Here is a 25,023-nt window from a genome sequence, read left to right on the forward strand (position 1 = left end):
TAGAAATATTTGAGGATTATAAAATACATGTTTAAATATGGATGAAACCCTTAGGAACCATACATTTCCCCCTTTCAGGTTTATCGAAGTTCTTGGAATAACCTATTTGTAGTTACACCAAAACAAGGATAGAGAAAGGACCATCTCGGAAGCTGCTTACCTGCCCCAATTTTTTTTTTTTTTGGCAAGAAAGAAGGAGGTGGTGAGAAAAGGATTTGACTGGCAGAACATAATTGATTTTTCCAATATCATCAATAGAAGTTTCAGCCTAAGAGATTTGCCCTTTTATAGGAATTTGGAAAAGCGGCAAGCCGTGCCTCCAAAATTAAGGAATCAATATAACAAAGACTGAAAATTTCAGAGGGGATATAGGACCAATCTTGGTACAATTTTAGTTGTTTCTCTTATTGCTGAGAATTTAGAAGGACATCATGCATAAGCAGTTTGGAGTTTGGAGTCTACTGAAAGAGGATACTTTGTGGTTTCTTATGCAAGTACAAAAGGTGTTAAATATTAGTAGTCGAAATCAGGGTATATCTAATTGTTATTTGTTCTGTGTCGGTTTGCTTGATACACCATCGAGAAAAGGAATACCATGTTCCTTCAATAAATTGAAACAATTTTATCATAATAAGATTTTGGAGATCATATTCCTAGCATATTAGTGATTAGTTTAGTGCTCTTAATTTGGATGTGTTTTGTGGAACATTTGAGTCTTTAATAGATGGTGTGATGTTTGCTACTGTTGAAATTTGTAATCTTTAGGTAAGTGGAAGTCAGGGGCAGAAGTCGCCTGCACAGATGTTGTTTTTCATTCATGTCATCTCCAGCTTCTATCTAAACTCATAGTTCCATTCTAATGGGAGGTAATGCACTCTCAGTGACTTTGAATTCTTCAAGCTCATGCGTAGGCTTCACAGTTTTATGTAGTTGCATGTTGTGGGTGTGAGAATCACTGATATGCTTAGTTATTGAAAAGTGAAAGATGCACCATACTATGATTAGGAGTTCTGTAGATTGACTATCATAAACACTCACTGATAGTCACTGCAGCTTATTTAAATTGGAAATGAAGAATTGTGCAGTTAGACCACAAAAAGATATTAATCTTCACCAATAAGTTCCTCAGCCTGTTGGTTCATCTTGAAAGGATTTCAGCTTTAGATCATGTAGATGGTACTACCCAAGAATTTAATCTTGGATCCTTTTGAAAAGATAATATATATATTTTATACATTTGTTTACTAAAATGCTTTGATCATTTCCAAGTTCAGTGCATGAAATGTCTCTGTGTTGGTGTTCACAAGTAATAGTATAAGATTTTACTGTCATAGTTGCTTATAATACATGAACAATGGACATTCTATAAGCGTGCCAGAGAAAGTAGGTGCTTATCACATATCTGTGTTTTTATATACTTGATTGTGATTACTTTCACCAAACATTTCTTTTGTCTCTACTGCTTGCATTAATTTCTTGGTGCATATTTTGATGACATTCTATGGCATCTTAAGATCTTTTGCTTGTGTTCTTAACATAGTGGTTATAAATAATAAATATGATGACATGGAATATCATGTCAAAATCTAGTTAAGGATGCAAACAATATTAAGAATAATTTGAGATGTGATAGGTCTGATAAGAGAATAATGATATAATCGACACTTCTCACCTAGTCGACACCGTGGTGTTGTGTGCTTCATGCCACGTCACATCATTGACACCTTGGTGCTACATGACAAATAACTCATAGTCACTTAGCTGTCACTTAGGTCCTATATGGTTGATACTTGTCAAGTAGTCGACGCTCTAGTGCTATATCATCGACACCTACTTTGATGACTTAGCACCACATGCCTAATATTTCAATATCATATGAACGACATGAAGTAATTCCTAGATGCTATAAACCATGTCACGATCATTGCACGTTTCTCGAATTTGAGATGACACGAGTCCAATAAGATGGAGATAAAAGTATAATCGTCCTCGTTATCAATGTGAGTCTTCGAGTATAATAATCAAAAGTCTGAATTAGAGTGGCACGAGTCCAATAAGATCGAAATAAGTATGTAAGCGTTTTCGTTATCAATGTGAGTCTTCGAGCATGATACTACGCCATACGACAGCAATATCGTGTTCCTCACGTTGCATCTCGTCGCTGGTTCCCTAGATACTACGTCGGTTGTCTCCTGGGCCCCATCAGCTCGCTTTAGCGAGCGAAAGGTCACAGGCCCCATGCGAGGAGCGGTGGGCGGTACGTGAAAACCATGCAGTAGTGCAAACCCTCACGTACCTGCAGCCACTGGGGGCATCGAAGGGCCGTGGCCTCTTCGAGCCCCGACGGAAGGCTTCCGTTTGTCGGTAGCGATGAGATGAGAGCTCACGGCCCTTCGTTGCCGCCACGGAAGGCTTTCATTTGTCGGTTGGCTCCTCAAACAATCTTGAAGTCTGTGGAGTCCAACTAGAGGTGCAAGAGACGTTGTGAAACATGACAAGATATATCACGTATCTTCTCTCTTCTCTGCTGGTGGTCAGGTAGCACTATAACATCTGGAATCAGGATGATTAGCATTATCGTTTGAAGGATTTTGAAGCCAAATGGCATGCATGGTGTTCAATTAAATGAAAGATTCCATTATAGCTTTCTTAGTGCTCCGTTCCTCATGGTAGGATGGAGAAGGGAAGAGTTTTGCAGCCCAGTTCGACAGCATTTAGAACATTAGTAGTGACTTGGCGGTGTCGTACCCCATCTTCTCCAGATTGGGCACCACGGCAAGCTGGATCATCGGTGGCGGCCCGCAGGCGAGCACGAGCGTGTCGTCGGAGCCGCCCACCGGAATGTGCCCCCTCAGAATGCTCTCGGTGACGCGCCCCGTGCTGTACCGCCACCGCTCGCCCTGCTTCACCTCGCTGATCACGTACCACGCCTTGAGCTGCGCCGGGTGCTCCCGTGCCCAGCCGTCGAGCTCCTCCCGCAGCAGTATGTCCTCCGCCGTCCGGTTCGCGTACACCAGGTGCATCTCGGTGTGGTCTTCCGGGTCCTGCAGCGCCGCCCGGATCACCTGGTACACCGGCGTGATCCCGGTCCCGCCGGCGATCATTGCGAGCCGCTTCGCGATCCTCGGCTTGCCTTGGACGAGGAAGTTGCCTCGGCCGGTATACTCGATGTGGCCGAACGGTCCCTTGACGTCGAGGGTGGAGCCGACCGGCAGCGATTCCAAGTGCTGGGACATGAGGCCGCCATTGGGGAATCTGGCGTTCTCGCCCTTGAAGTAGACCTTGATCAGGAGCTCGAAGTGGCCGACCTCGTCGACGGAGCTCGTGGGCGTGTATGGCCGCATGCAGAGCTTGTCGTCGATGGTAGCGTAGAGGAAGATGTGCTTCCCGACGGGGAGGCCCAGCACTTGGTCCGCTGAGGGGAGCGCGAAGCGGAAGAGGCGAACGTCGCGCGATGCGGCCTTCCTCGACACGAGCTTGCACTGCACCATCTCATGGGGGCTAACGAGAGCCAGGGGCCTCGAGACCTCGCGGATGGTGGCACGAAGGGAGGCCTCGAAGGTATTACCCGAGGGCGCGAGCTCGCCGATGCGGTAGGCTTCGAGGAGGGCCCTTGCCTTGTCGGAGTGGATGGCGTCGAACTCCTCGGTGCAGTCGCTACCAGCGTTGACGAGGATGCTGTCGGCGCCACCGGGGTGGTCCTTGATGAAGGCGGTGCAGTCGTAGACGTGGCCGTGAACGACGATCCAGGCGGAGGCGGCGGACGCGTGTTCGCGCACCTCGGACATGGCGTACCGCTTGGTGGTGGTGCTCATGAAGGGGGTAGAGACGCTCTTCTTCATCGACGCCACCTCCGACGTCTCAAGGTGCTTCTGCGGCGCCATCCACCCGCCCGACTGGCTCCCGGGCTGCGTTGGGTGCTCGAACACCAGCCCGATCTCGTCCTTCTGGTGCCGGCGCACGTTCACCTTCACCTTGAACCAGCAGTTGTTCATCATCCCCTGCACCACCACCATTTGAGAACCAAAGCCAATAGACCAACTCGAGAGCGAGAACGGGTTACCATGACGTTCCAGATGAGCTTCTCAGGCTGGGTGTTGAGGGACTCATCCCACGCCCGGACCGCCACCTCCTTGACGCCGAGCAGGTCCGTCACCTCCACAGCCACGGACCAGAAGCACCAGCACCAGTACTTGCCGAACTTGTTGGGCTTCTCGGGGTGGTGGAGCGCGCACGGCAGCCACGTCTCCCCACCGTCGTTTGTTATCTCGACTCGTGTCACCTTCCTTCCGCCACCTGTTTTACACAAACCAGATGATACGAAGTTCTTTCCGCAGACTCTATCCACCATGACGCCCGATGAAAGCTTTGCTTCTGATGACTTAGGTACAACGCGCACAATGCACATTTATTTTACTTGACATTATCTTCTTTTATGATTATTTCCTCATCACAAAATGCAATATCGGGTGGGAAACCAAACTGGCGAATGTTACAATGTCATAAATGCAGGATGTAGCATAGGATACAGTAAATTTAAAGAATGATGTCTCGTAGATGATGCCATCTTCTTATGAAATATGACATCACGATCTGTGTATATCGGACAGATAAAAACGGACACCGGCTAGTAATTACATGATGATATATCCAACTAAGAATAGGCATATCCAATTAATTAAGTTGGTAATCAGTATATAACATACCAGAATACGCATAACCTCTCATGAAGTAGGGCTTTTGGATCGTAGAGGCGTCGACGGGAAGCATCTCGTCGTGGCCTGGCGTGATGATCACCGAGTTGATGTTGAGCTCGTTGATGATATATTCCGGCTTGTACCACCAAGCTACGGAAAAATAATAATATCAGTCATTTATTGTGATGATTCGTATGGGTAGATAATATGGCGATCCCATTACCTTCGGCGTCAGCGAGCTCCGCGTCAACGTGAGAGGGAAGGACGCGGTTGTCCTTATAATGGTAATAGCTGTTGGACTCTTGCGGTGCGACGATGATGCGCCTGAGCCACTTGACCATTCGGCCACCGATGAAGCCCGGGATGATGATGCGCACCGGGAATCCGTGGTCCGGCTTAAGCAGCTCGCCGTTCTGCATGTAGGCGAGCATGACGTCTCTCGACGCGTCCATGGCCGCTTCACGCCTGAGGCTCGTCCCGTACTTGGAACCGCCGCCGCCAGGGAGGTCCTCCGCTCCCTCGAAGCACACAAAGAGGACGCCGTCCTTGCGGTCCCTGATGCCGCACCGGCGTAGCACGTCCCGGAGCCGGGCGCCGCGCCACACCGCGGTGGATATGGCTGCCGGGCCCCAATTGAACCCCATGGTCTGGCGCACCATGTTCTGCTCCTTGCGCCGGTTCCCGGCGCAAACCAAGGTGACCGGGATCTCGACCGGGGGGAAGTCACGGACCAGCTCGTCCATGGTGAGCCGGACCGGTCGCTTCACCAGGCCGGTGATCTCCACCGTCCAAGTCCCCCAATCGGCCCTGGGGACGGCCCCGTGGTTCCGGACGTAGTGGAGCGGGACTGGGGTGATGAACCCGTGGTGCATGAGCTGGCCCAGCGGTGGCTCGCAGTTGAGGGGATGCTTCCCGGTAAGCCGGATCAGGGAGGGGCTACGCTCCACCCAGCTGTCGGCGGTACCCTCGTCCCTCGGGTCATGCACCGCCGGCTCCGCCTCGTGGTGGCCGCCGCCATACTTCTTTTTCCAGCCTGCCACCTCCTCATCCTCGTCCTCGTCGTCCAGGCCGCCGTAGCACCGTACAAACGCCTTGCCAAACCGTCGGTTGTCGATAGACGCCGCCATGGCAGGAGTAAGCATTTAGGAAACAAGAGGAGCTTCAACTCTTCTGTTAGCAAGCACGAAAGGGAAATGGGGACGGTTTACATATATATTAATAGAACCCACCGGGGAAGAAGAGAGGCACAGTAGCGGAGGAAGGAACGGCGGCAATTGGATCGACCCCATATATCTACGATAGATCACAGAGGTGTGAAGCGGGGACACTGATGGCGGCGCTCGCGGTCTGGAAAACGGTGATACGTGTAGAGTGCGCAACACAGACTTAGGCGCCGCCAAACTCAGAATCCCAGAATATATCAGAGAAGCTATCAATAAAATATACTTTCTTCGTCACTCAGCTGTCTCAAGTAAAGCTACACCATTTATTTGCTTCAAATTAAAACTAGACCGACATAGTTTACTATTAAAAAACCATTTAGATTAAGAAGTTTGATGTACTATTTCTACAATGGCATGACAAAATCATCATACTTTCCTAATATCTTGGGGAAGATAAAATTACCAATCTTCAAAGAAGACAAATTGAGGAAACAAATGGAGGTGAAATGCACAACTCCTAGTCATTGGTTTGATCATCTTGTGTAGCTTGTTTGACATGGAGCATCAGCTTATGTATACAATGTATCACAGAGGTGACATCTGCCTGCAATTACATGCCTGAGGTATGTCTTAATGTATTCCATATTCTTTATTTGTGTGCTGGTATCTTGGAGATATAAGCTCTGTTTCTTTCCGGGAGTCGAGAACATGGTGGATTTCAAACCAGTGCAGTCCTTAAGTTCAGAGAGTGGCTAATGCTGAGAGGTCATTTTGTGGCCCTGACCTTCATTTCCTTTGAAACATTGGTGATGTTCACAGTAGATCTGATGACTAATTTGCTGGAAGTTAGTTTGTATGCTTCAGTTCTTTGCCAGTCTTCCCATCTGCATTTTAGATTTTCTTTGTCTGCTAATGCAGTCAGGTTGCCATACTGGATAGAACATTAAAAATGTGCACTCTTGTTCTGATTCTTCCGACATTGAGCGGTTTGCCATTTGCTTCAATGAAGGAATGGAAGCTAAGCTGCATTTATCAGATAAATTAGCTCTCTCCAAAGACTAAGACATGTTGGAAACATATTTGTGGTTCATGAAATGGTGTGCTCCTGCCATGTTTTTGCTTCTTGATTTATCTTGATTTTACAAGGTACAAACATCTCAAGTTTTGCTGTGTTGGTTGTGGTTGGAGTTGTATCATGATGATCACATTCTTAGTGTATTATTTCATGTTTAGAAGGTTAATACTGATGCAATGTGTCATAAAATTGGATAGTATTTACAGCATATCATCTCTTGGTTGATGCCCAATGCTGAACTCTTTTTTCATGATCTTCAGTTCCATGAGTTTGTTTAGGCACATTTTATGCAATCTATTATTGATTTTTTTCCTACATTACTGTCATTTGTTCCATCTAATTACTGAAATGGTGCATTTACTTTGGCAAGTTAGCTCTCTACAGTTATCACTTATGAAGGTGGACATGTTGGAAATATACTTCTGACCCAAGTAAGGCTTGTTTCAACTGCATTCCTTTGGCAACCTCACCAGCACAGGGTCTTCTTGAGCTTGGTTCATTGCTCATCAATCAAATGATCCAGTTGTATCTCAAATCTAAAACCTTATCTTATTTTCTTTTCTTCGTAAAGGTTAAACGATGACGATGAGATCTAATTTAAGACATTGCTATCAATAGTCAACGTAATATATGCTAGTCGATATCATCCCTAAGGATTTATCGGGTCGTCTTGAGCGTTTGACCTTTGGTAGATTGAATTTAGATAGAAATTTGAGAAAGATTAACGTGCTGTTTGTATTAATAAAATTCTGATTATTTGTCTAAAAGAACTTGGTATTGACGTTCTAGTCAACCTAACATGGTTTAGACTTATGTGCATATGTATATTCAGGAGGCTTTTGATGTGTACAAGTCATTCTCCTGATGTAGCTATGAGAAGTTTGAGCTCCGAGATGTCGAATCCTAAGATGTTGAGTTTCAAGGTACCACTTATACGAAAATCAGGGTCGGAGGAGGTTTTCTAATCTGATCTTTCTGACATTCAAGTTAATAATCTGATATTCTCAAACATGGATTAGAGTAGTTCTCTTTAAAAAAATTTCTTTATACATTTTTATATATATACAAAAATTATGATTGTCTTGTTTTATCATAAAGAAAGCGAAGGGAATTTATATTTCTCTTCTTTGTCTTGCCATACCATAATGAATGAGAGAGAAGCTTATATTCACATATAAGCCGACGGAGGATGATATGAATTTTGAGTGGTGGTGAACTATTAGTAAATTTTTTATTAGATGTAAAGTGGCAATCCTTTATCATTTTGGATCTTTTGATCCTTAGATTATCTTTTGAAGAGTTAGAAATTTAATTAAAATGCTAATTAAATATAATTATAATGGTTGGAATACTTCAAATCGAACCAGCAGTCAAACCCAAACATATGACATTGTGGTTTGGTTCGGTCCATTCGAGACGTTCTGTCTGTATAAACCGGACCAAATCAAACCGCGCATCTGAAGCAAGATCGAGAGGTGCGGCTTGCCATAACGAGCCTACATGCCAAGTTTGTTGTGCCGAAACCGAGCATCATCATCGCGACCACCGATTCGTAGGTTTTCCCAAGCCGAAGGAGAACGCAACAACTCGAGCGAGAGACAGAAGACAGCGCGAAACATTGCGAGCGATAGCAGAAGCGCACAGAACGAACGAAAGAGAGCGAGCGTAGAAGCGTAGAGATCGACAGAGAACGCGACCAATAAACCAAGCAGTTGCCCCCTTTCCATCCCTCCCCCTCCTTCTGCTCCTCCTGTTTAGAGAGATCAGAGAGAATTCCTTCCTCGCCGACGCCGCCGAACCGATCGAATCGGCCGGGAGTTCGTAGAAAACATCCTCCTGCCGTAAGGATTTCTTCTCCGTTCTCTTCTACTTCTGGGGGCATCAATCCGATGTCCGTTAGGGTTTGAGTGCACCCTAAGTTTGTGCCCCTTTGTTCTCTTGCCCTCTTTCCGATTTTTCTTTTCAGTCCCTCTATTCAGAGTCTAGGGTTCGCCGTTCTTGATCCGGCGCCGTCTTTTGGGCTTTTGGCTGCCTGTATGGATGGTTGCCCCTTATTGATCATTAGGGTTCTTCCCTTCTTGTGGTTCGTTTGAAGGTTTTTTTGAGGCGATCCCTGCCTGGATATTGGTTATAGTGGCATCCCATGGGTGTTTGAAGCGTATATATCTTGGCCGTCTCGGCAGGACTCGGTGTTGAAGCTTAAGCATTCGCGTAGAGGGTTTTTGTGCGGTTTACAATCTCAGGCAGACGCACTAATTGTCGCTCTTGGTGACGCTTATTACAAATTTTGGACCTTTCTGGAGAACTGCATTGAAGCTTTAGCATTCGCATTTCTCTGGAGAGGGCTTTGTATGTGCTTAAAGTTTCCAGCAGAGTAAAATCTTGCACTTAGTGATGCTAATTTAGTGGGATATTTGAAATTTGCAAACATTGGTTCTCTTGAAAGCACTGGGTTTCAAGTTTAAGCACTAGTGTGTACCTGTGGAGTTTCTGTGCAGTTTAAAGTTTTTGGTAGAGTAAATCTTGCTTCTGAGATGACCGCTAATTTTGTGCCCATGGTGGCGACTTGAAGCCAAGGGTTTGCCTTTTGGAAGTAGTATGCTGGAATTATTGTGATAGCATATCTTGTATAGGAAAATGATATTCATTTGGTTATAGATTGGATCCGAAGGTAGAAGGTTTTAACTGTATATAGATAATGGTCTGGACTGAAAATGGACCGAGGTGAGCCGGCATTGGTTCCACAGTGGTACAAATTTCCAAACGGGAGCACTTCCAACAATGCCCTGCAATCCAACTCTTCCAAACATTCTGGTAGTTCTTATTCCACATGACTGTTACCTTTATTGCAGTTTTGTCATAATGATCTTTCCTGCTAACATATTTCTTTTATTCCTGCTGGTGAAAATGGTGTAGGGCTTGGCTCAAGAGATAAATCACTTGGCGACCAAGACAGGAACTTGCTAAGGAGTTTGAGCTCTAATGGTTCTGCAATTTATGATAAAGGCAGCTCTGGTAAATCACAGGCTTACAGTAGTTTCAGAAGGTCTCGAGATAGAAACCAGGAAAAGGATTTTGATTCCCGTGAGAGGGAAATTAAGTCAGTTTTGGTTGATAATGGTTTCGATCATCGTGATTCATTTCTTGGAGTTGGGGCTGAAAAAGATGCCTTGAGGCGCTCCCAGTCCATGATAGCTGGAAGGCAAGTCAACACCTGGCCTAAAAAACTTGGAAGTAGTGGAAATAATATTGTTCCTTCTGTGGGAACTGTAAGTGGCAGCATTAGCAAAACCTCGTTTGAGAAAGACTTTCCATCTCTTCGAGCTGAAGGGAAGCATGGTTTTTCAGACACAGGTGATGTATCACCTCTTGGCCTTAGAACTGCTGTTCAGAGTCTTCCCGTTGTTTCTTCGGTCATATTTGGAACTTCAGCTCTGGCAGAAGTACCGGTAAAAGTTGAAACTAATGGAACCATAATCTCACCTGTCCTACAAGCTGCTCCCACATGTCAGGCATCTGCAGCAGGAATTACAATGTCAGGATTAAACATGGCAGAAGCATTGGCTCAGGCACCATCCCAAGTTGGTAACACTCAGGTAAATTATAGAATAAGATAGTGATTTCTTGTTTCTTTTGCTTGGTGATTTCACTAGCACGGGATTTAGTTTCTTTCTTTAATTGTTTCGCAGTTAACTGTTGACACTCAGAGGATTGAGGAACTTGCTCTTAAAAAGTGCAAGCAACTAATACCCATGATGCCTTCGATGCCTAAAGCCTTGGTATCATAACTTCCATTTTTCTTGGCGAGACATATTTTCCTATTTTAACACTATTGTTTAAATATATTGTTGCTTTTCTTCATTTCTCATTGTTTTAACTCTCAAGTGAGATGAATATTCTTTGAGATCAGGCTTCCTGATTTACCTTAATGACAATTATCGAAAGAGTGCTTAGCTACACAATCCCTAATGTTACTTAGAAAAGTTTTTGCATCTTTAATTCTGATGATAAGGTGTCATGTAATTGTTCTATCAACCATGTAAAGTAAAATAAGAGTTTGGATCAATATTTTAGGAATGTTTGACCATGACATATACCGGACGAAGGAGCTTGTGATGAAGTCTGTAAATACAAACATTTGATAGTGATGCTCTTCCCAGCCAAGTGGTTATGTAAATGGATCCGTTAAAGAACTTAGCAGCAAGGTTTGTAGATCCCACCATGCCTAATCTGAAGTTGGTTATCAAGTGGATATGTAAGAGTGGAAGTGGGACTTGTCTATTTACTTTTGCTCAGCCAGAAGGCCCAGAACCAATGCTAAAACATCCCGATAGCGGAGAATTTGGAATGATAAAACTTTATCTGAATTAGCTGAGTCCGATGACCCTTTGGTGATTGCATGTGTTTGACCAAGTTGGTTGGTTTTGATCAATTTTGGCTGGACTAGGATGGTTTCCAATCATTTTTAGTTCCAGTTCCAATTGCTTTCAGGATGATTCTGGCCAACATAAGGGTGACTAACAAAGACCTATCATTGGTCTAATCTAGACTATTCGACCAAATTGTCCCAATCCTGATCGCAAATTCTAGCGTTGATTCCAGTTCAAATTCTAGATTAATGAACCTTGTTGAAAGTCAGCTGGCATGTGGAACAATAAATTATATTGGTTTCAGTTTAGCTCATGCAACTAGACATCTATCTTCCAAATTATTCCCAAGGCTGGAATGAGTCTAGAATGAAAGTGAAAATTGGAAGAATTAAATTCGCACTATAGATCCTCAACTTATGCAATGCAACTTGATTCCTCTTACTATTAGCCGCTTTTTTCACTAATCTTTTAAATTTAGAGTGGAACTTCTGTAACTTCCTATCTACTGAGGTGTATTTTATCAATTGCATTTTGGTATACATGCTCTGGATCTTTCATAGTTTTGGCTTAATTCTTCAAAGCACTATGCCAAATTATTTTACATAATTGTAACAAGATCATTAATTTTGGTACTAAACTAGTAACCAGTGCCAACATACTTATTGTGTACCGGCCTGTACTAATATAAAGAAAAAGAGAAAAACTGTTGGAGTGCAGGAAACAAAATGAGAGAGGGAGATACTTATACCACTTCCTCTTCTTCCTCTTTCATTCCTTCCTCTCAATACCTTTCCTCTCTTCTACTTCTTCCTTTGCTGTATTTTCTTTTCCTATCATGCAATATGTGAGTACCACTCTTTTTCATTTTGTGACTTGCAACTGCCTATCAAACCGCAAACTTGGTCACCCCACAGTGTGCCGGCAGGGTGGTTTCTGAATTGATCCTCACTCAGAGATATATTTTGTTACCTGGCAGGATACTAGGAGTTTCTATTTTTTTTCTTATAGTGATCCAATCTATTTCTAAGAACTTGTGTTATGTACTTAAGAAGTGCAAGTTGTTCTTCACTTCTCCTTTTTGTTTTGACTTTCATATCGGATTCCATATTTCTAAAGCTTTCCAAAAATTTTGTATCATGTTGATTAATCATTTTCCATGCATTTCCAACAGCTCCATTTTTCATGTCTAACCATGACTTGATTATAAAATTTTGAATTGTTTCATATTACATTGCATGACCAAGGGGCTACATAGTGATTGATGTTAGTTTGTATTAATTTGCATCACTCCCTACTGGAATGCTAATAGGATATTACTCCTAATTGGGGTTTTCTACAATTTAAGGAGGAGAATAAGCCTACAAAGAAAGAACATGAGGAAAGAGGCTTTGGTGATCATTCGTTGCTTCCTAATGTTCTAAAGATTTCACCAATCCAATTTATATCCAAAATAAGAACTCAAGATCTAGATACAACTCAAAATACGACTCTGGACTCAATAAATAATCTAAATATAAGTAAATGAAAAAATATAAATGTAAAGATAAACATGACTCGATGTAGATCTAATCAAGTAAAATAGGCTCAACTGAAAATTCAGATGGTGGAGGTTGGCAATCGACAATGGATGCCATTTTGTAGCAAGTATATTTGTCCTTCGAGTCAGCTCTGTAAAGTGGAGGATCTAAATCTGATTTTGTAGTCATGCCATTGATTTTACACCAACAACAACAAAGCTGTAAGTCTCAATTATTTGTGGTCGTCTACATGGATCTTTTGTCGTCATTGAGATCTATAAAAAAATCATATGTTTAATTAGGTTTATAGAATTTAAATCTTTATTTATAGTTTCTATTAAGATCTTTTTAAATCTTTCTCTACCTCTCATTGTAAATCTAATATTAATCATTTCACATCTTCTGACTATCGCATTCATCTTTTCATTTTAAATAATTTTTTTCTCATCTTATCTTCCATCGAAGCAATACCATCTTAAAAGATTTTCTCTCATCCTATTTTTTATTGAAGTGATATCTAGTTGTTCATGAATAAAAATATTTCGTTTCCTATCTTTCCTAGTAACTCCACATATCCATTTTAATATTTTTTTCTCATTAACACAAACTTTTTGTATATGTTTTTTCTTAATTTCCCAACACTCAGATACATATAACATTGTTGGTTTCACAACTGTTTTATAATTTTTTTTAATCTTAAAAGTATCCAATGATCACACAAGACTCCTAACGTCCCTCGCCATATTAATCATCATGTTTCTACTTTGTGAATAATATTTTCATTGATCTCTTCATCTTATTGAATAATTGATACAAAATACCTAAAACTTTTACTTAAAGGGATTTCTTGTTCATCTAATTTAATTATTTTTTTGTTTATTTCTAGAATCAATAAAATTATATTTTATATATTTAGTTTTAGTCCTACTTAATCTAAAACCTTTAGTTTTTAGGATTTGCCTCGAGAGTTTCAGTTTATAATTAATTCTGCTTAGGCTCTCATCAATTAAACCAATATCGTCAACAAATAACATATACCAGGGTGGTCTATCATGTAAGTGATTAGTAAATTCATCCATTATCGATGTGTAAAGGTAGGGACTTAATGCAGATCCTTGGTGTAATCCTATGTTAATAGGAAACTCACTAGACACTCTCCCTATAGTTCTAATATTAGTAGCTACATTATCATGCATATCTTTAATAACATCAATATAATTAATGGATACACCTTTTCTAAAACACACTATAATAAATTTTTAGAAACCCTATCATTGGCTTTCTCTAAGTCAATAAAAATCATATGCAAATCTTTTTTTCTCTATACTTTTTCATTAATTGTCTTAATAAATAAATAGCTTCTATGACTGATCTTTTGGACATAAAAACTAAATTAATTTTCAGATATATTTGTTTCAAACCTTATCCTACTTTTGATAACTCATTCCCAAAATTTCATGACTCATGATTTTAATTCCTCTATAATTTGAATAATTTTGTTTGTCATCCTTATTTATATAAATTGACACTAAAAAACTATTCCTCCATTCATCATACACTCTTGTGAATCTCATATTTTATTAAATAAGCTAGTTGATCACGCTACTCCCTTGTCCCCTAAACTTTTCCAGACCTCAATAGGGATGCCATCAGCCATACTATCATTTTTTTTCCACATGCTGAGGTTTAATGTGATTGATGTCATATGTTGCTCCATGATTGAAGATGAAAGCCATCATTGTCTCTGAAGTTGACTTAGGTTGGGTCAAAAATTGATGGATGGAAGGTTTTATTGTGGTCGACTAACAATATTTTCAGCTTATGAAGGTCTACTGGTGAGACTTTAATAGAATTGATTAATTAGTATTCTGGGCATGTTGTTTTAAGTTTCAACAGGCTGTTAAGATCAAGCATTAAAATCTTGGTCCAATCGACATACTGGTTTGGTATCAATACCAATACTGAGTGTAGGCATGGTTAGTATCAACCAAACCAGAAGAGAAAGAGAGTGAGAGAGGAGGTAGAAAAGGAGAAGAGGGGTTGAGGCAACAGGGGCAGAGAGAGAGAGAAAGAGGTGTATGGGTCAACGTTGGTCAATATTGATTGGACCAACAAAGAGAGTGATAGAGGAGGCAGAGAAGTTGGTAGAGGAGGAGGTGGTGGTGCCCACTTTGTATGACCTCTTAGTTGAATTTGGAAGAGGGAATCTTTGTGCCGCTATGGAGCCAGATAACTAAACTAAGGGAGGGAATTTTATATTTGTGTGTAGGTGGAAGTGGACTTTTTTTATGAACTTTTATTTTGAAAAATGTCATAATCACTACATCTAGAATCCTAAGCATTGTGCCAGTTAGATGCTTCAATGGTTTCCAGGAGAACAGTTGTTGCATTGTTATTTACTTGTAAGGTCACTTTTTATGATCTTGGGGACCATTGTGCAGCTATAACCTAGATAACAAAAGAATGGGAGGGTTTATATATATATAGAGAGATGGAATTAGACTTCTTATGTGAAATTTTGCTTGGAAATTGTCAGTCACTGCATCTAGAATTCTAGGCATTGTCACAGCACAACATTAAAAATGTATAATCTAAATTATCTTATATTTGGCAGTTTATTAAGACTCCTCTAGCAGATGGAAAGGAAAAAAGGACTTCCATATAAAAATAAATCTTTTCGAAAACAAAGGATTTGGTGATCATAATGGATAATTTGTTGGAAAGCTACAACAAATGGATAGAGACTGTATCATTGAGGTGGTCTCAAATTGTGTATGAAGTTATCTTTAATATTATTTAATGGTCTTGCCAGATTTGATCTTTCATTTTTTCAGCTTATTGATATCACAGATGAAATTGGGAGCTTAGTAGTAGTTTAGAGGTGTCATAATAGGAAAATCTAGAAAGTAAACTAGACAAAGAGAAACTGACATGAGTATGTTGTGTCAGATTCAAGTCCTACAAGAATGCCCAAGTAGAGACCTGGGTGTAGGTTTTTGCATCAGTTGGTGAGAAGCGGTAAGCATTTGAGTATTTCTCCTGCTTTGTCTTGAGGAAAAGTATGTCTGAGTTTGAGGTGAGAATTGGACTAACTATATATAATTTCAATAATTGATGTTTGTTGAAGTTTAGAACATGTAGTCACATTACATGATACATGAACTAATAATTAACAAGAATTTCTAAGATATCCATCAGGGAGAAAAGCTAATTTACCAACATAATGCTTGGAATATAGAGAGTGAAGAAGTATAATGATTGAAGGTATCTTGTCCCTCATCTAGAGAATGCATTTAGGATTTACCATTTCAATTTTTAAGTGTCTTTTTAAGTTTTTCATATGTATGATCTTTTGGTATTTGCTCTATCAATTGGATAATTCAATGAAGCATCTAGCATGGAACAACATCAAACATCGATGCATAATATGGATATGTATCTAGCATGGACAACAAGCATTTTGAAATATCCATGTTCTTAGATTGTGAACTTCATATAGTGCCACAAGACATTAGACTTCCAATATGCATCCATTGTGAGATGCAAATTGGATATGGTCAGCTAATAAGCGGAAAGAGAATTTTTATGATTGGTTATGATAGCGTACAAGAGGTAGGTATTATCGTTTTACAGCCCTTTCTTTTTGTTTTTCATTCCCCACCTTTTTTTTTGCCTTTCTCTTCATGAAGGCAGCAACAGTTTGGTTCCTTTCTTGACTCAAATAAATTTAATTTGCTCATGACCATTTATTGCCCTCAGAGTTGCAGCTTATCAGAAAAGACAAGATCGAAGATAGCAAGAGGCGGAGATTTCAGTTCTCTTGCTAAGGTTGGCCAGCAATCACATGTGAACCATACTTTCCGACCATCAGCTAGATCTGATATTGCAAAGACGGCTCAAGTGGGAAATTTTCATGTTCTTAACCGAGAGAAGAATAGCATCTCTCATGTTGCCAAAGATGGATCTGGTATTGGCAAAGTTATGGACCCCACTGGTCTCACATCAACTGCTGCAGTTCTTCCTTCGAAGAGACGAACTGACCAAAACTTTAAAGTTGACAGCAAGAATGGTGCTGTAACTCATATCTCGCATGGCGAAAGAAAACTTCCTTCTCAATCAAAGAATAGGAATGATTTCTTCAATTTACTGAGGAAGAAATCGTTGACCAGTCCACGTGCAATTCCAGAAGCCAGCTCTACTGAACCGACATCAAGCTTGGAGAAGGAAGTTGACAACTTGCAAATCACTTCTGTCAATGTGAGAAAGAAGAGCCTCCCATCAGTATTGGATTGTTCAACAGAAAATGGAAATGTTTTAAATGGAGATTCTTGTGCTTCTGATGAGTCTGAGAGTTTTGATGCCGACAATGGAGAAGCCAATCCATCTTCCGACACCATAGTTGACCCAGAAGAAGAAGCGTTCTTGCAATCTCTTGGATGGGATAAAAATGCTTGGGAGGAAGCTCTGACAGAGGAGGAGATTGATGCTTTCCTTAAGAAGGTAAAAGTTTTAGGACTTTTTCTGGTTTGTCACTGCACATGGTCTTCTTTTTTTGGTCCCTATCTTGTGGGTTTTACATCCTAAAGCTTATGTTGCTTCTTTTTTTTTCTCATCCTTTTTTATCAGTACGAGAAACGAAGACCACTAAAGATTGTGCCAACAGATCTGTATGCGAACAACTTGTCTGGTGAAGATGCATGAAGACTGAGCACATCTTGCTTGAGATCTGAAAAGTTCTGCTAGTTTTCTGAAGTGAGTTTCTCATTGATACTTAGGAGACTAAAAATTAGTTGTTCGAAATATAGGTTGGTGAAAAGAATCAATTGGTTTTTCTTTTCTGTCCTTCAGCTGTCAAAATGAATTTGAAAGTGCAGAATAAGATATAATTGCTTCAGTTCTTGGATCTATGGCTTGCGATCTTTGAAAACGTTTATGGTAAGGTTTCTGTTGTTGCTTAATGAAATCACTGGGTATTGAAATGTTGATTTTTTGAGAAATGAAAAGTGGTTTGGAAAGAAAATGGTTCTCTTTGCAATAAATTTTGTAATAATGGATAGATTAAAACTCAATGTCTATAAAACCATGTAATAATCTTTAAAGAACAAGGGTGTGTTTGTTCTTTTACCATCTTAGGATAGACTTTTGGTAAAATTTGAAAAATAAAAATTATGGAATTTTTTTGGTAAATTGCTCATAAGTGTTGGTTGTTTGGAGTTAAAATTTATGGGATTTTTTTTATAAAAGATTTTTTTTTCGTTTTTCCTAAAAGGCATCTCCCTTTGGTTTTTTCAAACAGTTTCCTTTAATTCAAAAAAAAATTGAATTATCTGGTCGTTCTCATCCTAATAGTGTTTTGATAATCATAATAAAAATATTAAAAATTTAATTTAAAAATATTATAAATTAATTAAATAAAATTAAAACATATTAAAAATTATTTGATATATCATATTAAGTTTTAAATAAATATTTATGATAGTTTAAGAATAATATTATCTAAATAAAAAAAATAATCTGTTATAATATTCTGAGCGTAATAATAATAATAATAATAATAATAATAATAATAATAATAATAATAATTAATGGCTCTAAACTGGTGAAAAAAAATTAATGAAAATTTTAACGAAGAGAATTAATTTGAGGGATTATTTTTGAATATTTTTAAATTAAAAATACTATTTAAAATATAATTTTTTTGGGAAAAAAACTGAAAAGGAAATAGCCCTAAAATTCATATAAAAATATGAATCACTTAAAATAGTGTGTGATTAGATAGCTCGTACGTGATGGTGGCTGTCTAACTTTTTTGGCTCCTTTACCACTTCCGCCACAAAGCTGTTGACTTGGCAAGCAGCCTCATTTACTGGAAATAAAAAAAAGGGCAAGACAATGACCCAACTCTACTTCTACTCGAAGTAGCAGCTCTCGGCATGCATGCACGACAGACACGTACGTCTCGGAGTCAATCAGATGTTTGAATGGTTTGTTTATACAATACAATAGACATCAAGCATTTGTCAAGCCAACGTCTCATTGTCACTCTCTCTCTCTCTCTCTCTCTCTCTCTCTCTCTCAAATTAAAACCCTACAAGAAACCCCGGCCTCTGCACAGAGACAACACACCAAGAAGAAACCTATACCCAACCCAATGAATAAACTAAGAAAAAGATATAACACTCAGACAAATTAATTCCAATATAAACTAAATATAAAATCAAACCAGCCCACAGACTTGACTCTCCCTCCCTCCAGAAATAAACATCCCCCCCCCCCACTTAACACTATCCTTGCCGACCGTTGCTTCACATTTCCCAACTGCACTACCGACCTTTTTTCCCTCTGTCTTTCCTACTGCTGTGCTGCAACTGACGCAGACCCCATTTCCCAATAAAAGAGAAAAAAGGAAAGAGCGAGGTGTTAAAAGAGACACCGGAGAACGAATGAATGCCCAACAAAACCTCAAAAGCCATAAAAGATAACCAAGAAAGGTTGGCACGAAGCAATGGAGGAGAAAAAGCCTCTTCTGCCACTGCTCTTCTTCTCCGTCGCCATCATCGCCGGCGCGGGCGCCGCCGTGGCCAAGTCGACCATCGAACCGTGCACGGGGACGGCCTCCTGCTCCGCGCTGCTGGGCTACACCCTCTACGCTGATCTCAAGGTCTCCGAGCTGGCCGTCCTCTTCCATGCCGACTCCACCGCCCTCCTCGCCGCCAACGCCATCGACGTCTCCTTCCCTGGTGTCGAGAACCGCATCCTCCCCGCCGGCCTCTTCCTCCGCGTCCCCGTCGCCTGCTCCTGCTCTGGCGGTATCCGCCGCTCCCTCTCCACCCGCTACACCGTCCGTCCCGCTGACACCCTCACCTCCATCGCCGCCTCCGTCTACTCCGGCCTCGCCACCCCCGACCAGATCCAGGAGGCCAACAACATCCGCGACCCCGCCGCCCTCGACGTCGGCCGCACCCTCGTCATCCCCCTCCCCTGCACCTGCTTCAACTCCACCGATAACAACCTCCCCACCGTCTACCTCTCCTACGTCGTTCGCGCCGGTGACTCCGTGCCCGCCATCGCCGCCCGCTTCTCCACCACCATAACGGACATCATGAACGTGAACGCCATGGGGAGCCCTTCGATCCGGCCAGGTGACATACTCGCCATTCCGCTGCCAGGTTAGAAGACGCACTTTGTTATTGTATCTATAAGCCTCATTTATGTGCATCATTCTCGTCTCTTGTCAAAGAAGTTAGTCTAATGCTTGCCCGAAGTGGCACGAGTAAAGAACCAATATCAACCTATACTTCATCTTTAGAGGACTATAGATATTACAAGAGAGGAACGGTTAAAAACCATATGCTTCTCTTTTGAAGCTATAAAGCCTTGATTTTTCAGACTTGTAGACATGCTAAAATGACACATTATACTGTTCTAAGCCTTTTCATTGTTCGAATGTGGGAGTTCGCCCATAGGCTTGAGAATTTTCTATAACTTAGTATGAATCTCGCTCATCGAGTTGAAGGGATATTGTAGTATGGGAGACAGACAAGCTGTGAAGCATTTGCAGAAACAGTTTGGTTGCCTCAACACCTGAGTGTTTGCCATTGACAGGGTAAAAGTTTTGAAATGAGTGTGACAATTCAGCTGTAAAATGTAGCAACTTATCATCGACTAAAATGTTGAGAGTTGTCTAACTTGATGAAGATGGATGCTATGTCATTTGTCTGAATATTTATTTTCCCAGTGGCAGAAGATACAAGGAAGCATGTTCCTTCTGAAAAGGGGAAAGAACTAGAGGTCTCTGTTCGGATGCTAAAGCAAAGGCACTGTTCAACTGCTAATCTATCTTGTACCGCTTAGCATTTCTGTCGATATAATTGAGCTTTGGGTGTGTTTTCACGTATTAGAATGCATGTCATTTTGTTGGGAATGAGATTATAAGAGAACTGGATGTGGTCGCGGCCATGTATAAATCTGAATATCCATGGTCTTGTGAGATGCAGAGTTTCTCTTCTACTACATTTCGAGTTTATTAAAGCATGTTGATGGCAACAGAGTCCAGAATCGAATTTAGGTGTATTCGAGGTGTCTCACTTGGCAAGTGATAATAATAAAGCATATTGGATAATACAAGTAATACAATTTAATCATGAAATCGGTATACCGAGTTTCTCTTCTACTACATTTGGAGTTTATTAAAGCATGTTGATGGCAACAGATTCCAGAATCGAATTTAGGTGTATTCGAGGTGTCTCACTTGGCAAGTGATAATAATAAAGCATATTGGATAATACAAGTAATACAATTTAATCATGAAATCGGTATACCGAGTTTCTCTTCTACTACATTTGGAGTTTATTAAAGCATGTTGATGGCAACAGATTCCAGAATCGAATTTAGGTGTATTCGAGGTGTCTCACTTGGCAAGTGATAATAATAAAGCATATTGGATAATACAAGTAATACAATTTAATCATGAAATCGGTATACCGAGTTTCTCTTCTACTACATTTAGAGTTTATAAAAGCATGTTGATGGCAACAGACTCCAGAATCGAATTTAGGTGTCTTCGAGGTGTCTCACTTGGCAAGTGATAATAATAAAGCATATTGGATAATACAAGTAATATAATTTAATCATGAAATCGGTATACCGAGTTTCTCTTCTATTACATTTGGAGTTTATTAAAGCATGTTGATGGCAACAGACTCCAGAATCGAATTTAGGTGTATTCGAGGTGTCTCACTTGGCAAGTGATAATAATAAAGCATATTGGATAATACAAGTAATACAATTTAATCATGAAATCGGTACACCGAGAGGCCCTTTATTTTCATGAAAGTCATTTAAGTTTATTCCAAGGTGTATCGCAAACAAAATTCTTCTGTCTACGATCACGAAAAACAGAAACAAGTTGGGATAGGAACGTTATAGCTTTTGGATTAGAAGAAAAAATCAACAACAGGAAGGGGATTGATATCAATATATAATTGTCAAAGCAATCTCACGGAGGAATATGATAATCCAAGAATCTTGAGGAAGGAATCATTTTAAGGAGAGGTAATTCTCTTTGTCCTTTTTGAGTAACATAAAGGAGCTCTTTTAGCCACCGAGATCGTCCTTTTTGAGTAACATAAAGGAGCTCTTTTAGCCACCGAGATCGAGTGTGCTAGAAGCTTTTGTGATTTTTTTTTTTTAATATCCCTATTTCTGCTCTAAGCCAGCTGACCTTTCATTGCCATTACATACTGACGTGATTAAGCCATAAGTTTGAAAGCCAGATTAGATTCTCATAAAGCAAAGATCTGTTGTATCTCCTATGAAGTTGACTTTCATGGACCATTTTATTTCCAAGTACTCCATTACATAATCTATGTCGAATGGTGTACAAGAATGAATGAGTTTGGCATATACAAACATGAAATACATGTGATTTCTGTCTCAACAGTTTAGTGATATACAACTCATATGAACAAACAACATTTGGAAGTGTGGTTCTCCCCCTTAGTTCCGATGCATGTAAATTTTGTCATCGATAATATTCTCTCAGCACTAAGGCTTGTAGTTTATTTCCCCTTGATATATATAGCATGCGCATCGATGTTTCCAAGTTATGCATCGGACTATGGCCTGATTGTGGCCAATGGGACTTATGCCATTACTGCTAGCCACTGTGTTCAATGCAGTTGTGGACCAGGAAATCTCAGGTACTCATTGAATTCTACTTTGTCTTCTGCACTTTTTGTTTTTGTTTTTCCCCTTTTTTCTACTTCAAACTAACTGCAACTTCTTGCAGATTGTATTGTTCACCAGCATCCTTGTCAGCATCATGTTCGAGCATGCAGTGCAGCAACAGCAATCTTATGATCGGAAACTATACTTCCCAGCAGACCAGCGCTGGTTGCAATGTTACTTCTTGCAATTATGGCGGCTTTGTAAATGGATCTATCGCCACTGTGTAAGCAGCTTCTACTAGGATTCTTTTATCTTGATCATCTTCTTTTTGATAAAGCAAAGTATGTGATTTTTGATTCACCATGCAGGTTAACCACATCTCTTCAACCTCAGTGTCCAGGTAATCTTTTTTACTTTCTTCCCCATGAGCCTTTACAGCAGCTTGTTTCATGTGATTTCAAGTGTGGAAACAGCATAATTTATCCGATCGGTATTACTCAGGGCAACATCTGCTTCCTCCAGTGATACCCCCACCGACCACAGTAATCCATGATTCATTTCTCATTCCATCACCATCGCCATCGCCATCGGCAGTCCAGGCAGGTACTACTACTATTACAACGCCGAGCGCAACGGTGCCAGGAACATTTTCGCTACCTGGTGTTTCTCCTGCCTACGTCCCTTCTGTAAGCATTTCTGAGGCGGTTTTCGTTAGTCCATTAAGCCACATTTTATGGTTGTTTGGCCTATCTTTGGGTCTTTCCAACTCCCTGTTTTAATCTTCTTCAACTATCTATGCTGGGAAGCAAATTTTGCATCGGTTGTTCATTGGCGAGCTTGTCTGATGTATCTTGACTTTTGCCGAGACCTATATTTACGTGTCTAATTTATCCAGTTGTTGTTACTTTCATGAGTATTATGATTAATCTTATGCCTTTCTTTGTATGAATTACTCATAATTCAATTCCTCTATTACATAATGTAATTGGTTTGTCAACAAAATGAATATTAACCATACTTCTCTTATCAGTGGATGAGGCAAGTGATCATTAGTACTCCACCTATGAGTCAGTCCATCATGAATTCTATGACTCAAAATCCAATACCAACCTTAGAAATTCTAGAGGATTTACATGTACTTTTTTTCTTCAGCATACAACTACAAAAAAAAAAGATTAATGTTGGGAGAGATCACAAATGCATGCAGTTAGAGATGCATGAGTCCAAAGAAGAGGCTAAAGAACTTGACAACTCCAACCATGAGTTCTTTTCTCCAGAGGAGAAACCTGATGATGCTAACCTCACAAGACTTGATACATATGCTAAAAGAACTTGCAATGGACTCTTCGATATGCAGCCAAAGGGGAAACGATAATTCTTGTGTGGGAAGAGATTATTCTTGTTCTCCATCACTTGTCAGCATGAACGATGATTGTAAGGGTAACGATAAAGGATGGTAATTGTTTTGTGTTTTCTAAAGGTAAGTGACGAAGGTTGTGTTGGATCTCAAAACCTTTACTATATGAACTATACAGTAACTAACTCGAGAAGCACATTCATTGAACATTGCATGTGTATATATATATATATCCTTTCAGATATTTAAATTATTTATGCAAAATATTTTTTTTTTCAACAATGTATAAATGCATAATGTTAAGTTATATTTTGGTTCTTTGAATTGGGGAGGTGAGTCGAATCTAAACGAGGCTCGTTTCAAGATTATCTATGATTCTATTTACGATTTTGGACATGTCTATCCTACAATACTTAGTCAAAGGTGTTTTTAATAATGATTTGTTTGACGATCAAATTAATTTACAAAGTTAATGGTTCAAGATTGAGCTTAGTCGAATTGGTCATACTAATAATTGAGATATAACCAGTAAATCCTTAAAATACGTATCTTAAAGTTATTTTTATAAGTAATACGAGAACAATTGCATTCGAGATTGTCAGGCATTAAGAGAAGATGTGCGACGTGTTGGGTGTGGGCATGGCTTAGTGTTTGTGTATATGTGTATATATGTATATATATATATATATATATATATATATATATGGATATTAGTTTGAGGGATGAAAAGAAATGGAAGATTTGTTTCTCCTTGGCAAAGGAATGAGTGATAGCTAATGAAACAAGACATTTGGGAGAACTGATTACCAGGTCAATTTTAAGCATTTTGACTAGATAATCTATCATTAAAATAAGATTTGACAAGCTATTCTTGATCTAAATGGCTCCTTAATGTGTAGATTAGAATTTGCATTTGTTTGTTAATTAAAAGTGTCTTCAATAAAGTTAATTGTCTTTACTGAAACATTCCAAGGAGTTACTGATGTGACAATCTCATGGATGGATTTGATATATTTCAGTTGGGTACCATTTAACCCAACCAAGTTAGATGGAAAGAGATCCAACTTATATATGCAAACTCTGGATAGATCAATCTCAACTTTGATGTGTTTTCTGATCTTAAAGACCCTATAGAAAAGACATGTACATTGATGCCAATACATTGAACACATTCT

General features: G+C 40.1%; 3 protein-coding genes across 4 annotated transcripts; 2 read left to right on the plus strand and 1 right to left on the minus strand.

The window, feature by feature from the left end:
- Positions 1–2,626: 2,626 nt before the first annotated feature.
- LOC103995477 (nitrate reductase [NADH] 1) lies at positions 2,627–5,818 on the minus strand. Its single transcript, XM_009416073.3, has 4 exons — positions 4,921–5,818; positions 4,707–4,847; positions 4,064–4,296; positions 2,627–4,001 (listed from the first exon to the last, which is right to left on the minus strand). The coding sequence occupies exons 1-4, from the start codon at positions 5,567–5,569 to the stop codon at positions 2,715–2,717; spliced, it is 2,310 nt and encodes a 769-aa protein (XP_009414348.2). The 5' UTR covers positions 5,570–5,818; the 3' UTR covers positions 2,627–2,714.
- Positions 5,819–8,439: 2,621 nt separating this feature from the next.
- LOC103995241 (uncharacterized) lies at positions 8,440–17,729 on the plus strand. Its single transcript, XM_009415787.3, has 5 exons — positions 8,440–9,749; positions 9,852–10,531; positions 10,625–10,714; positions 16,582–17,322; positions 17,449–17,729. The coding sequence occupies exons 1-5, from the start codon at positions 9,650–9,652 to the stop codon at positions 17,521–17,523; spliced, it is 1,686 nt and encodes a 561-aa protein (XP_009414062.2). The 5' UTR covers positions 8,440–9,649; the 3' UTR covers positions 17,524–17,729.
- Positions 17,730–19,233: 1,504 nt separating this feature from the next.
- Positions 19,234–23,395, plus strand: LOC103995239 (lysM domain-containing GPI-anchored protein LYP6). 2 transcript variants are annotated; one of them, XM_009415785.3, is made up of 5 exons: positions 19,234–19,991; positions 22,406–22,523; positions 22,613–22,774; positions 22,860–22,891; positions 22,993–23,395. In XM_009415785.3, the coding sequence occupies exons 1-5, from the start codon at positions 19,328–19,330 to the stop codon at positions 23,268–23,270; spliced, it is 1,254 nt and encodes a 417-aa protein (XP_009414060.2). In that variant the 5' UTR covers positions 19,234–19,327; the 3' UTR covers positions 23,271–23,395. The 2 variants fall into 2 exon arrangements, with proteins under 2 accessions (XP_009414060.2, XP_009414061.2); XM_009415786.3 differs by lacking the exons at positions 22,860–22,891; positions 22,993–23,395 and having other exon boundaries at positions 22,613–22,778.
- The last annotated feature ends 1,628 nt before the right edge of the window (positions 23,396–25,023 follow it).

The sequence above is a fragment of the Musa acuminata genome, chromosome BXJ3-8 (assembly GCF_036884655.1).
Source record: "Musa acuminata AAA Group cultivar baxijiao chromosome BXJ3-8, Cavendish_Baxijiao_AAA, whole genome shotgun sequence".
In the NCBI taxonomy this organism is placed as follows: Eukaryota; Viridiplantae; Streptophyta; class Magnoliopsida; order Zingiberales; family Musaceae; genus Musa; species Musa acuminata.